Genomic DNA, 14722 nt, shown 5'->3' with positions numbered 1-14722 from the left:
GAGAAGCAAGACTGGGCAGAGGTAGAAATCAAGTTGTGATGCACTGTCAGCGAAATGCCTCATACAGTGCTACAGTGAGTCTTGAGATAAGATGACCTCTATTTCCTAACCTGTCCTAAGTTAGGGTAAGAAGGCTGGGCCTTTATACCCCCACATTCATCAGTCATTGGCTAGAGGCTGTCCCAAGAGCCTCTGTCAAGGAAAACAAAGCAGGCAGAAATAACTAACATCAAAAATGATAAAGAAGATACAACTATAAAGTATATATTAAAAATAGGAAGAGGTTAAGAACAATTTTATACCAATGAATTTGAAAGTTAATAAAACAGACCAACTCCTATAAAAGCGTCACTAAAACAGATTCAAACAGAAAACCTGATTACTTCTCTGGTAGGTGTTATGATGTCCAGATCCTCCTTCAAAAATAAAGGATTTATTATCTTAATTTCTGAGAGTGCCTTCAATAGACGGCTGTCAGCCCCTTTGGGGCACTGCATTAGCTAAAGAGAGTAGACTCAACTAAGATCACTCCTCTCTTCTTGACACAGAAATCCTAAATGTGTATAAAATAAATATATAAAGCAAAACAGACATGTAAGGAGAAAGAGACACACCCCAATTTAGGTTGGAAATGTCAATTTTCTTCTATAGCGAGTAATAGAAAATGTAGGCAGAAACTCAGAAAATTTACAGATGACCTGAAAAGCATTACCAATCAAGTTAACCTAATGAAATAGAAAACACTTCAACAAGAGCAAAACACAGACTTACCATACATGCACACGGAACATTCACTAAAAGAGATACTAATCTGAGCTATAAAAGAAACCTCCCCAAATCTAAAAGAACAGAAATTATACAAAGATCCTCAGACTAAAACTGAACTAAATTAAAGAGATACCTGGAAAACACTCAAATATTAGAAATGAATGCACTTTAAAATAACTATGGGATTAATAAAGAAGTCTCAAAGGAAATTTTTTAAAGTTTTTAACCAAATAAAAATACAACAAAAAATCTGTAGGAGACAGAAAAGGCAGAGCTTAAAGGGAAATGTATAGCATTAAATGCATATATTAACAAAGAAAAAAGATCTAAAATCAGTAACCTAAGCTTCCACATTAACTAGAAAAAAAAAAGATTAAATCTAAAGCAAACAGAAGATCGAAGGAAATTATTAAAGCAGAAATCAATGAAAAGATGGTTCTTTGAAAAAATCAACAATATTGATATACCTCAAACCAGGGGAAAAAAGGAATAGACATAAATAACCAATATAATGAACAAAAGGGAAGACATCACTACTGATCCCACTGACATTAAAGGCATACTTCTTTTAAAATATGAGGAATTATCTATGCCCATGAATTCAATAAATTAAATGGACCAATTCCTTAAAAGATTTGTTGTTGTTCAGTCACAAGTCATGACTGACTCATTGTGACCCCAACAGATTGTAGCATGCCAGGTTCCTCCTCTGTCCTCTACTACCTCCCAGAGTTCGCTCAAATTCATGTCCAGAGTGTTGGTGATGCTATCTGGCCATCACTTCTCTGCTGCACCTTTCTCCTTCTGCCTTCAATCTTTCCCAGTATCAGGCTCTTTTCCAGTGAATCGGCTCTTTGCATCAAGTGGCCAAAGTACTGAAGCTTCAGCTTCAGCAACAGTCCTTTCAATGAATATTCAGGACTGCTTTCCTTGAGGATTGACTGGCTTGATCTCCTTAAAGTCCAAGGGACTCTCAAGAGTCTTCTCCAACACCACAATTGGAAAGCATCAATTCTTCAATGCTCAGCCTTTTTATGGTCCAATTCTCACATCCGTACATGACTACAGGAAAAATCATAGCTTTGACTGTATGGACCTTTGTTCGCAAAGTGATGTGTCTGATTTTAATATGCTGTCTAGGTTTGTCATAGCTTTCCTTGAGTAAGCATCTTTTAATATCATGGCTACAGTCACCATCCACAGTGATTTTGGAGCCCAAGAAAAGAAAATCTTCCACTGCTTCCAATTTTTCCCCTTCTATTTGCCATGAGGTGATGGGACTGGATGCCATGATCTTAGTTTTCTAAATGTTGAGTTTCAAGTCAGTTTATTCACTCTCCTCTTTTACCCTCATCAGGAGGCTTTTTAGTTCTTCTTCACTTTCTGCCATTAAAAAATACAAACTACCAAAACACACCTAAGGAGAAATCAATAAACACTATATATTTTTTAAAGTTAAATTTTCATATTAAAAACAAACTTTCCACCAAAGAAAACTCAATGGAGCAGATGGTTTCACTGGCAAATTTTACAAACATCTAAGAAATAATACCTATTCTATCCAGTATCTTGAAGAAAAAGAAGAGGAAGGAATATTTCATAACTCTTTTTAAAAGGTCAATATTTCTCTAATTCTAAAACCAGACAAAGACATTATAAGAAAATAAAACTACAGGCCAATATCCCTTATAACACAGATATAAAAATCCTCAACAAAACAGTAGCAAATTTTGTGCACAAATATATAAAAAAGATAATATATCATTACTGAGTGTTTTTCATCCCAGAATGCAAAACTAATTCACTATTTGAAGGGGAAGAAAGCAATATAATTTACCATACTATTAAGTCAGAAAAACCATTTTATCCTCTCAATAGACACAAAAAGATAATTTGACAAAATCTAACATCCACTTTTTTAAAAAATTTTAAAATTTAAAATTTTTTTTAAAAAACTAAGTAAACTATGAATAGAACCTCCTTAACCTATTAAAGGGCATTACTTAAAAAAAAAAAAAAAAACTACAGCTAACACATACTTAGTGGTGGGAGACTGAATGCTTTCCCTCTAAGATTAGGTACATGGTAAGGATGTCCTCTCCCACTGATAATTTTTAACATAATACAGGAAATCTTTTTTTTATATCTGTTTTAATATAAGATCTTTTTTAAAATTTAATTGAAACATAGTTGATTTACCATATTGTGCAGGAAACTTTAATTAAAGTAATAGGCCAAGAAAAGAAAAGAGAAGGCATACAGACTGGAAAGGAAGAAATAAAACAGTCCCTATTAGCAGATGACACAGTAGTCTAGAAAATCTATACACACACACAAGACCCTAGAACTAAGTGAATTCAGCAAGTTCAGCAGGATACGAGGTCAACATAAAAAAATCAATCATATTCCTATATAAATGCAGCGAGCAATTGGAAATTGAAATTCTTTTAAATATCACTTAAAATAGATCGCCAAAATGAAATTCTCATGTAAAATATAACAAAGCATGCATAGGAGCTGTATGCTGAAATCTATGAAAGAGCGATGAAAGAAAGGAAGGAAGAAATAAAAGTAAAGACATTGTGTTCATAGACTGGAAGATCCAACCTAGTAAAGGTGTCAACACTCCCCAAAGTGACCTATAGATTTAGTAACATCCCTATCAAAATTCCAACAGTATTTTTTGGACATAGATAAGATGATTATAAACTTTATATGAAAGAGTAAAGGAACTAGAATAGTTTCAAATAATTTTGGAAAAGATGGCAAAGTTGAAGGTCAAACTCCTGATTTTAAGATTTATTATGAAGCTATAATAATCCTATAATAATATAGGCTAATGTAGCACTTACAAAAAAACAGACACATAGATCAATGGAACAAAAAAGAAAGTCCAAAAATAAGCCCACACAAATACAGCTGTTTGATCTTTGACAAAGGTTTAAAAGTGGTTCAGTGGAAGGTGGTCTTTGAAATAAACAGTACTGTTAGAATAGTTGGTCATCCGTATGCAAAGAAAAAAAAGAACCTTGACCTAAACCTCACACCTCATACAATAATTAACTCAAAATGGATCATAACCTTAAATGCAAAACATAAAACTATCAAACTTTTAGAAGAAAACGTACAACAATATATTCATGAACTGCAGTAAGCAAAGAGTTCTTAGAAATAAGACCAATAGTATGATCCATAAAAGAAAACAGTCTAAATTTAAAATCATTTTCTTTGCCAAAAACGCTTTCAAGAGAATAGACAAGCTACATATGCAATGGAAATATTTGCAAATCATATATTCAACAGACATATCCAGAAAGTATAAAATGTAAAAGAACTCTCAAAACTAACCCAATTTAAAAGTGAGAAAAAACTTGGACACTGCCCCCAAAAAAGATACATGAATAGCAACTAAGCTCATGAAAAGACACTCAACATCATCTGCCATTAGGGAAATGAATATTAAGACCATGGAAAGATACCACTACATTCCTATTACTGTACCAAGAGACTTGCATTTGTTTCAATTTTAGTAAACAGGGTTAAACATAAAGTAAACAGATCTTTCAAAATGAGATTCTGGCTTGAATAATCACAACCTAAGTTTCTCAAGTAAATGGATGATCAGAAATCTTCCAGATAAAGTTGAAATACTTAAGCACTGGTTGTTGCTGTTTGTTAAGTCACTTCAGTCATGTCCGACTCTGTGTGACCCCATAGACGGAGCCCACCAGGTTCCTCCATCCATGGGACTCTCCAGGCAAGAGTACTGGAATGGGGTGCCATTCTAAGCACTGGTAGAAGATAACATTTCTTAAAATTTTTCTTGCTTTGCAATTTTACTAAGCGGAAATTTGAAAACAAGTTTCAGTTCAGTTCAGTCGCTCAGTCGTGTGCAACTCTTTGTGACCCCATGAATCGCAGCACGCCAGGCCTCCCTGTCCCATCACCAACTCCCAGAGTTTATTCAGACTCATGTCCATCGAGTTGGTGATGCCATCCAGCCATCTCATCCTCTGTCGTCCCCTTCTCCTCCTGCCCACAATCCCTCCCAGCATCAGGGTCTTTTCCAATGAGTCAACTCTTCACATGAGGTGGCCAAAATACTGGAGTTTCAGCTTTAGCATCATTCTTTCCAGTGAACACCCAGAACTGATTTCCTTTAAGATAGACTGGTTGGATTTCCTTGCAGTCCAAGGGACTCTCAAGAGTCTTCTCCAACACCACAGTTCAAAAGCATCAATTCTTGGGCACTCAGCTTTCTTCTTGTCCAACTCTCACATCCATACATGACCACTGGAAAAACCATAGCCTTGACTAGATGGACCTTTGTTGGCAAAGTAATGTCTCTGCTTTCGAATATGCTATCTAGGTTGGTCATAACTTTCCTTCCAAGAGTAAATGTCTTTTAATTTCATGGCTGCAATCACCATCTACAGTGACTCTGGAGCCCAAAAAAATAAAGTCGGACACTGTTTCCCCATCTATTTGCCATGAAGTGATGGGACCAGATGCCATGATCTTCGTTTTCTGAATGTTGAGCTTTAGGCCACCTTTTCACTCTCCTCTTTCACTTTCATCAAGAGGCTTTTTACTTCCTCTTCACTTTCTGCCCTAAGGGTGGTGTCATCTGCATATCTGAGGTTATTGATATTTCTCCCAGCAATCTTGATTCCAGCTTGTGCTTCTTCCAGCCCAGCGTTTCTCATGATGTACTCTGCATATAAGTTAAATAAGCAGGGTGACAATATACAGCCTTGATGTACTCCTTTCCTAATTGGAATCAGTCTGTTGTTCCATGTCCAGTTCTAACTGTTGCTTCCTGACCTGCATAGAGGTTTCTCAAGAGGTAGGTCAGGTGGACTGGTATTCCCATCTCTTTCAGAATTTTCGACAGCTTATTGTGATCCACATAGTCAAAGGTTTTGTCATACTCAGTAAAGCAGAAATAGATGTTTTTCTGGAACGCTCTTCCTTTTTCGATGATCCAGCAGATGTTGGCAATTTGATCTCTGGTTCCTCTGCCTTTTCTAAAACCAGCTTGAACATCTCGAAGTTCACAGTTTAGGTGACATCATTACCAGATGACCCAGTTTTGACTCCCTGGAGATAAGCCTTCTTCAATATCATTGGCACAGGGATAATTTTGGTCTATGACTGCATGGACTGAACTGCCTTTCCCCCTACCCAAATCCATATGTTGAAGCTCTAACCCAAAATGTGATTATATTTGGAGATAGGGCCTTTAAGAATGTAATTAAGGTTGAATGAGGGTCTAAGAGTAGGATCTTAATACAATCGGACTGATATAAGAAGAGGAAAAGACATGAGTCTGCGGCTATGTGAAAACATAGCAAGAAGTCTGCAGTCTGCAAGCCAGGAAGAGAGGTCTCACCAGAAACCAACCCTACTGGTACCCTAATATTGGACTTCTAGCCTTCAGAACTGTGAGAAAATAAATTTCGATTGTGTAGGTCACCCAGTCTATAACATGTAGTTATGAGAACCCAAGCCAACTAATTCAATAAACTAAAAAAAAAAATCTTCCTCTTTTCCTTCCTTTAAAAACCCCACTGAAATCTTCATATACTGAACTCTTCATACAATGAGATTCTATATGATTTTGCTTTTCACTAAATTTCATCATTGTAGTCATATGTGCAAACTGTAAGAAAAACAGTAAAGACAAACCCCCCCTTTTTTTTTTTTTACTACAAATAGATTTTCTATGTATCAGTTTGGATATGTGTCAATTCCTATATCTTCGTTAGTTATGGTATATCTCTGTATTAGTCTGCTCAGGCTGCCATAACAAAATGTCATAATTAAGTGACTGAAGCAACATTTATCTTCTTACAGTTCTGGAGGCTGGAATCCCTGATTAAGGCTCCAGCCAATTTTGTTTCTGATAATAGGGCTTGCAGGCTGCTGCCTTCTCATCAGGTCTTCACCTGGCACTTCCTCCATGCCTGTGCTCTCTACTGTTTCTTCTTATAAGACACTAATCCCATTGGGTCAGGGTCTCACCGTTATGACTTCATTTAACCTTAGAGGCCTCATCTCCAATACAGGCACACAAGGGGTTCAAACCACAACACATGTATTTTGAGGGAAACAGTCAGTTCATAACCATCTCTAAACATAACCTGCCTTTCTTGGCTATCATTTAATAAAATATAAGAGCTCCCAAATTCCAGCAAAAGAGAGAGACAATAAAAATCTGTTTGGTACATAAACACAGAGATAAAATGCAGCATTTTTAAAGTAAGTCAATGTTCCACAATGCCATTCAAGTGCTACAGAAGACTTGGTCAGAGAAAACAAAATGTAAATTACAGGAATGATCTTGAGGAGTTTCAGAGACTAGATCTATGCCTGAAAGATCAGGCAAGGTACAATGAAAGCAGAGTTCTCAATCACCTGGGCACTGGAGGTAATCTGGGAACAGATTGGGTGCTACTGGGTGGTCTTCCAGGGAAATAATATTTCAAAACCAGAACTCCCCAGCTGAGAGAGATGCAAACTGCTTTCCTTTTAATTTAGTCAACATATGGTCACACAGTAATCTCAGCTATGATGTGTGCTTTACCACATTCCGTGGAAAATCTACTGTAGACAATTACATCCAAAAAATAGGTGTCTTAATAGGTACCACAAAATGAACATTCCCAAACCACTCCTTGGGAATCTACTCTCCAGCCAACATACTACAGAAAAGACTTCTTAGGTTTCACCAAAATGTTACTACCAGTAAGAGGTACTAGACTAAATGAAACAGTACTATGTATATACTTTGTCTTAACTATAGTTGTTTTAATCTGTCCCCTTTTATCTTCAACTCAACTGCCAGATTTATCTTTCCAGAACTCCACTGCTCCACTATTAAAAGTTGCCCCTCTGGCCTCCTAAGTCAGGTATAAACTCCTTCACCTAGGAATTAAGCAAAATCCCCAGACAAAACCCACCATATTCAAGTTTACCTTCACTACCAATCACCACATTTGCCCCAAAAAAGATGCTTGCTGCTGCTCCTTGCCTGATGTGAAAGCTCTTCTACCCTCTCTCCTCTCCACTTGGCATCCACAGCCTTTTCATTCTGTGTGTGTCACCTCCTTCACGAAGCATTCTCTGATGACATCATACACACATGGATTCTTCCGTCAGCCAATAATTATGCATTAAGAACCATTATTCCAAGGACTTCCCTGGTGGTCTTGTGGTTAAGAATCTGCCTTTATTGGTAGGGGCCCTGGGTTTTTGATTCCCAGTCAGGGAACATGGGAACTAAGATCCCACATGAAGAGGGGTAACGGAAGGCTGCGAGCCACAACTACTGAGCCCTTGCAACGCAAGAAGACCCAGTGAAGCCAAAGAAAAATAAAAGTGCATTAAAAAAAAAAAAGAACCATTATTCCAGAAGCTGAGAGGGTTCCTTCCTCCTAATTCGTTTTGTCCACCACTGCCTGTGACTTAGATTTAATCTTAATACTGTCCTAGTCTCTCAATGAGTCACTTTATCAGTGGAAAAGGCTCCTAAAATGCTTTATTTACTAGTTGGTTCTTCCATGCAAAATCAGTTTAACTGTTGGTAATTTGTCCTTAGGAAGCCAAATAGACACATTATGTATCTTTCATGGCACATGGTGAAGGGCTACCTTAATATTAACTGATGTTAAATATCCTTTCACTTGTAGACCTTGTTAATACTTTCTGAAGGATAGAAGGAAAGTTTCAGTTGCCACAATTTGTCCTTAACTTTGTTAGACAAATATTTATGGAGTTCCTACTATGTGTCAGATACAGGTATAAATATTCTTTTACTCTAGGGCCTTAATCATGGGTGTTTCCCCAGCACCTATCACAAGCAACTTCTGTTTTAATAATGTGGTAAATGAGACTCAGGTGATGAACAAATAAACAAGTAGTAAGTGGGCAAGGTAATTTCAGAGCATGATAATCACTACGGAGAAAATAAAACGGAATTAATACCACATACTATGCAGCTGTTTACAAATGTGGAGATTTGTTATCAGCAGAGTCAAGTGACACCATCAGCACGGCTTAGTGGAAAAGAGGGTATCTCTGGAGGCAGATGTGTTGGGCTCACCACCCTGCCTCCTCCGCTCCCTGTGTGGTTCTGAACAAAGAATTTCACCTTCCCTGCCTCCTCTTTCCCATCCCGCATGAGGTGAATCGAGGATTACAGAGTTGATATGTGAAGTGTTTGGTGCTGTGCCTGGCAACTCGGGCAGCGGGTCGGTAACTGTTAGAAACATCACCGTTGGTCACGTAAACTCACCTGATGCTAAAGGCAGGTGAGAACCTCAGGCTCGCTCGGTCCCGAGCCCCGCCCAGGTGCGCGCCCGCCCGCCGAAGCAGGTAGTCGAGCTGGGCTGAGGAGGGCGGAGTTCTGACCTTGAACTGAGGTCCTAGGAGGTTGAGGGGTCAGGGCCCCCTCTCCGTCGGCAGACGGAGCTGGGCAGGCGGGCCAGGGCTGCCGAGTCCAGTGAGCGGCGGAGCCCCATCTCTCCCTCAGGCGGGAGGACTCGGACCTACTCACCCCGCGCCCCGCGGAGGGCGGGGGACGGGCCCGGCTCTCCCTCCCCGCCCGCCCCTCAGAGCGCGGGCGAGGCGCCGGCGCCCCAGACCTCCTGGCCCCGCCCCCAGCCCAACGGCGGCCCGCGGGGCGCACCGCCCACCCAGGGTGCGAGGCCGCGGGCGGGCTCGCCCGGCGATTGGCCGGGAGGGGTGCGAGGGGCACGCGGGCGGGGGCTGGGGGCGGGCACATGCGCGCAGGCAGCGCGGCCGGCACGCGGCGCTCGCGCTCGCAGCTTAAATGAGCCTGGGCTCCCAGCGCCCCGCACTTCACCCGGGCCCGCGCTGCGGCCGCAGGCGGAGCGGCCGGTCCCGGTGCCGGCCCTGGCGTCCGCACTCCTGGGCTCCCAGGCGGTCGATGGGACGGAGCGCCGTGGAGCAGGAGGCGGCGGCCGTCGGGGGGCTGGGTCAGCGCGAGAGCCCGCCGGGGGGCTCGGGCATGGCGGGCCGCAGGACCTGAGCCTTGCCCCGCGAGGAGCAACCTGGTGGCGGGCGATGGGGACGGAGCGGGGCTGCAGCCGCGCCGAGCCGTGAGCGCCCCGCTTCCGCCGCCGCAGCTGCCGCCTCCTCATCGCCGCCTCGGCCCCTCGCGAAGCGCCGGGCCGCTTGGGATCATGGCCCTGGAGCAGCTCTGCTCGGTCCTCAAAGGTAAGCGCCCGGGGCCGCGGACGGCGCCCCCTGCGGGCAAGACCGGCCTCTTCGCGTTCCTGCCCGGCGCCGGGCGCCCGACGCGCCCCTTTGTCTGGCACGAGCGGACCGCGGCTCCCGGCTCCCGCCGGGATCCACTTGTTCCCCGAGCGCTTCTTCCCAGCCCTCTGTGTGTGCCTTGGCGGGGGACCCGGGAAGCGCATCGGGACTTGGCGGCCCGGCCGGTCCTGCGAGCTGTGCCCTCGCGCTTCTTCCTCGGAATTGCCATACATCGCTTTGCAAAGTTGTAGGGTTCGTGTGAGTGGAGCGAAGGCCGCTCTTTTCAGCATTAGTAACAGAAAGTCAGTCCCAGCGAACAATAAAAAGCCTAGCTGAGGCGTCGCGGAGCGGTTCTCGAAAAGCCCCGCGGTGGCGGGCGGCGAAATGGCCTGCCAGCCGGCCGGGTCCCACCTGCTGCGGCCGCGGAGGCTGCGGCACCACTGCGGGCGCCGCGACCCGGCCCGGGCCGGACACGCTGCTCGGGGCTGTGCCCCGGCGCTTCCCGGGACCTCACATACCCTGCCGCCGCTGTCTGATTCTGATTTGTTGTACCGGGAAATAAAACGGTCGGCTTGCCAAGTACACAAAGCTCCAAAACATACTACAGCTGCTTTGCATTTTCCAGGAGGTGTATTATTAGATTAAAATTTATGTACATGGATAATTAAGATTGTGATAACAAAGTTGTTTCTGAAAATCGAACTGAATAAATCCTTTTTTTTGGCCCTCGGAGGAAAACACCACTACCAATAAAGGGCTTCTCTTTTCTGCTACTGACTTAGATTGAAAACTGAATAGCTGTGTATTTGTAATGTTACGAAATGTTCTCTTTTTCAAAATATTGGGTAAGGCGTAAAGGCACTGACTAGCGGTACCATATATCGCTTTTCATTGTGTCTTAATATTTGTACAGTGAAAAATGTTGGGTTTTTCCCACCCATTAACACTTTCGAATTTTGTTTTACTGGAAAATTCAGTATGATTTTGCATGAAATTTAAATTGCAAAAAGTACTCCATATATTTCTAAATTTATAATTGAGATATCAGCAATTTAGCTATCCGCTGTATATGTATAATTTGTACAAAGGTAACCTAGGACTTTGTTTCGCTGTCAGTCCATAAATCATTAATGATTTCCTCATTATATTAAAATGTAAAAACTCTGAAATTAATTTCTGTAGGCTTTCCTGTCTGTAATTCCCAATTTAAATCTCCATTCCTTGGAAATTAAGATTTTGTTTTACTTTTTCAAAATAATCATTCGCACAGTAGGGTTGTGATAGTGCTCCTTATCTGAATTTGCTTCGTTGTCCTCATTCCCTTAGGATGTTCAGTATAATAAGGACATTCCATCTGAGTAGCCCCCTCTGGGGAGAAATCACGTAGATCTGTTATACAGCTTCACCTGCAGAACTTGACGAAACTGAGCTGGATAGGACGGAATCTCTGATACTCCTGGAATGGTGAAGGGTTTTGCAGCTTTTCTGCCTTTGCCTTTGTCGTTGGTACACACTGCCCTCTCTGGCCACCAGCGTGAAGCATTTAGTGTTTGCACCTTTCAGGAAAGGATTCTGTGGTTGATGGCAGAGCTACAGTGGAAACAATGAATTTCAGTAATACCTGGCTTTTCTTTTTTTCATGTTATGCAGCCTACACTATTTTTACATGCTGGTGTATTTTTAAAGCTCAGACTAACTTGTTGTTAGGCTTACTAGAGAGAAAGCAAGCTATTTTTAAGTCTTCTACAGTTCATGGATATGTGCTTGTACATAGGAGGAATCCCTCTGGGAAGATTGAAGAAATTAACAAAAGTTGATTCTGAGAAAAAGATATAAAAGACTGAGAAATAAGAGTAAAAGGAAGACTTCCATGTCACTGCCCACCCATTTGTATCGCTTGATTTTTTTTTTTAAAACAAAATGCATGTGTTACCTATACAAACATTGGTGTTTTTAATCTTAAAAAATTACATTTTGAAAAACTACTGGCTTTTTCTGGTGCTTCCATTCATTGTGTGCACCAGTGCATGAAAAAGTAGCTCTTAAGGTGTAAATTAACATTGAAGAGGTTCTTATCAGAAGCAGTTATTTAACATCTGCATAATTACAGATATTACCTGCCAGAAGCCTTGTTTGGAATATTATGGTCAGTTTCTGCTAAAACAAATCAGCCATAATGAGTGTGTGGAATTTTAAGTAGAGGTAATTTTCTTTAAGATGCCATTGATTCTTGGTTTTACTTTCAGCAGTAAGAACAAAAGGATAACTCTGCTAGGCTTTTAAACCTTTCATATATTGTTAAAATTGAATAATTCACTTTTAACGGTTTATGATCACTCCAAGTCTAATAAAATTTGACTTGTCTTTTATCAAAATTAAGTATCATGGTCACATGAAAATATTAGGCTTATAAACCCATTTTTCACTGTTCATATTCATTCTGCAGACTTGTGTCAGGAGAATCCTATACTCAGTTATGTTTAAATCTGTATAAACTGTGGTTAAATTTATGGTGTTACAGTGCATAACTGGCACTGTATTTTAAAAATCTTATTTGAGACTGTGACAAATAATAACTCGTGTCCTTCATTCTTAAGTCTTTTTCAAGAAATTAAACAATACAGAAAAATAAGTACCATAATGAAAAGTTATCCTTTAAAGAGGGAAGTTTTTAAAGATAGATAGCCTTGATAAAAGCTAACTTTATTCCCCCTCACCAGGAGTTAGAAAAAATGTTTTATTAGTACAGTTGAGAAGTCTGACTAAATGGTGGTTTTATTATAATTTGATAGTTTGATTACTTGAACCCAATTATCTGTTTCGAAATCAAATTGACCTTTTAGGAAAAACATACAGTGCTGTAATACACGCACATGCACATTACAAGTTCAAATCAAAGCCATTTTTCAAAGTCCATTTAGGAATAAGATAGAAAAAAGATCATTATATAAGTAAAGTTCATTATCTAAAATTCTAAAGAATAATTCAAGTTCTGCTCTTGGTTACTACCCATTCAGCACAATCTGCTGTCATTTTAAAATTTATGATTCTTCAGAATAATTTATTATTTTTTTAATGTGTCCCTGGGGCACTTTGAGATCCCACTTAGTGTGATCTTTAAGTTGCAAAGGGGACTCCTAAAAGATTTCCAAACTCTCCTTAACGGAACTCCTTCAAAGGAACTCTTGGTGGAGGGAGGAGAGGTAGGTCTTAAAACTCAGCGAAAGCGAACAGGGTTGCTTTGATTGCTGTGGGGCCTCACCCTCTCAGTCGCTCATCAGAGTGACCCAGATTAACTGACACTTATTAGCATATTTGTTCATAAAATTACAGGGTGTACTAATCTGAAGGTTCAATTTGTCCTAGTCAAAATGAGATTAAAATATACTGGTTTAAGTATGCCCAGAATAATATATTGGAAATTACAGTGTTAGTGGGTAAGAAGACATCAAAAATACTCATCAAAATGTGACCTGATCATGTTAAAATCCGATGGTAGCTGCTGTGGATGTCTGAGGAAGACTCCAGTATGATTAGAACATACAAATATACTGCCATCTCCAGAGCGTTTTGACTAACAAGAAGGTTGTCACATTCTGCAGGCAAGAAAAAGCATTTCTGCATTTATGCTTTCTTTGAAGTGATTGGCAGTGTGGTTAGCATGAAGAGGTTGGAGTGATCCCAGAGTTCAAGCTCCATCTTCCTTCTTAACTAAAAAGTAAAATTGAGTTTGATTAAATTAAGATACTTTTTTGTTCTTTGGAACAAAAAGTTACTACTACCTCCCTGGTGGCTCAGAGGTTAAAGCCTCTGCCTCCAGTGCGGGAGACCTGGGTTCAATCCCTGGGTTGGGAAGATCCCCTGGAGAAGGAAATGGCAAACCACTCCAGTATTCTTGCCTGGAGAATCCCATGGACCCGGAGGAGCCTGGTAGGCTACAGTCCACAGGGTCCCAAAGAGTCGGACACGACTGAGCGACTTCACCTTCACCAAGTATATGGACTCTAATTGAATTCCATCCTGCTTCAGAAAACAGATGCAGGGAGACCAGGTAGGCAGTTGTTACATTATGGGATCTCATGATAAGTTTACCACACCTTACCTTTACCGCTTAGATGCTCAAAACAGGAAAACTCAGAAAGAGGTATGTTTAATTACTCACAAAGGTAAAGTGAGTTAGCTTGAGAAAAGTAAGAGAAGTGGCATATCTGAAAAAGAAAAAAATCTATTATTTTTCTGTCCCCTGACTTAAAAAAAAGAAGCTGGGTCATCTGTGTGCCTATTCTTAACCAAGGTTTGTGCTTGTTAATTTGTTAGTGTGGCTCTCTGTGCTGTATGTTGTAGTTACAAAGGAGATATACCCAGGATTATGCTTAGTCACTTCGTATATTCATCTAATTTTGAGTGGGCCAGCCAGTCTTCTAGTCACTAGAGATGCACAAGTGAGTCAGACAAGTCCCTCTTTCTAGTAGGAAGAGACAGATAATAAGAAAATAGTGGGTAATATAAGTAGGAATTGAAATGCTGTTTATGTATTTATTTGTTTATGTATTTATTTATGTATAAAACAAGATGAAGAAGAAAATACGGTGCTTCTTTAGCAGTCAGAGAGCCCTCACAAGACTTGAATAACAGGAAGGAACCAGCCATGCAGAGTGAGTCTAGGCAAAAGGAA

At 40.8% G+C, this 14722-nt stretch overlaps 1 protein-coding gene across 2 annotated transcripts in view; it reads left to right on the top strand.

Annotated features, from left to right (window-relative positions):
* Positions 1-9625: 9625 nt before the first annotated feature.
* The window catches only part of NETO2 (neuropilin and tolloid like 2), a 79643-nt gene continuing 74546 nt past the window's right edge, over positions 9626-14722 (top strand). For both annotated transcript variants that reach the window (XM_027977803.3, XM_027977802.3), the window contains exon 1: positions 9626-10008. In XM_027977803.3, coding sequence (XP_027833604.1) covers positions 9975-10008 — 34 coding nt within the window. In that variant the 5' untranslated portion in view covers positions 9626-9974. The remainder of the gene's footprint in view (positions 10009-14722) is intronic.

Source organism: Ovis aries, chromosome 14 (assembly GCF_016772045.2).
Source record: "Ovis aries strain OAR_USU_Benz2616 breed Rambouillet chromosome 14, ARS-UI_Ramb_v3.0, whole genome shotgun sequence".
In the NCBI taxonomy this organism is placed as follows: domain Eukaryota; kingdom Metazoa; phylum Chordata; class Mammalia; order Artiodactyla; family Bovidae; genus Ovis; species Ovis aries.
Note: the sequence above shows the minus strand (reverse complement) of the source record. Positions and strands in the feature narration are given on the sequence as shown.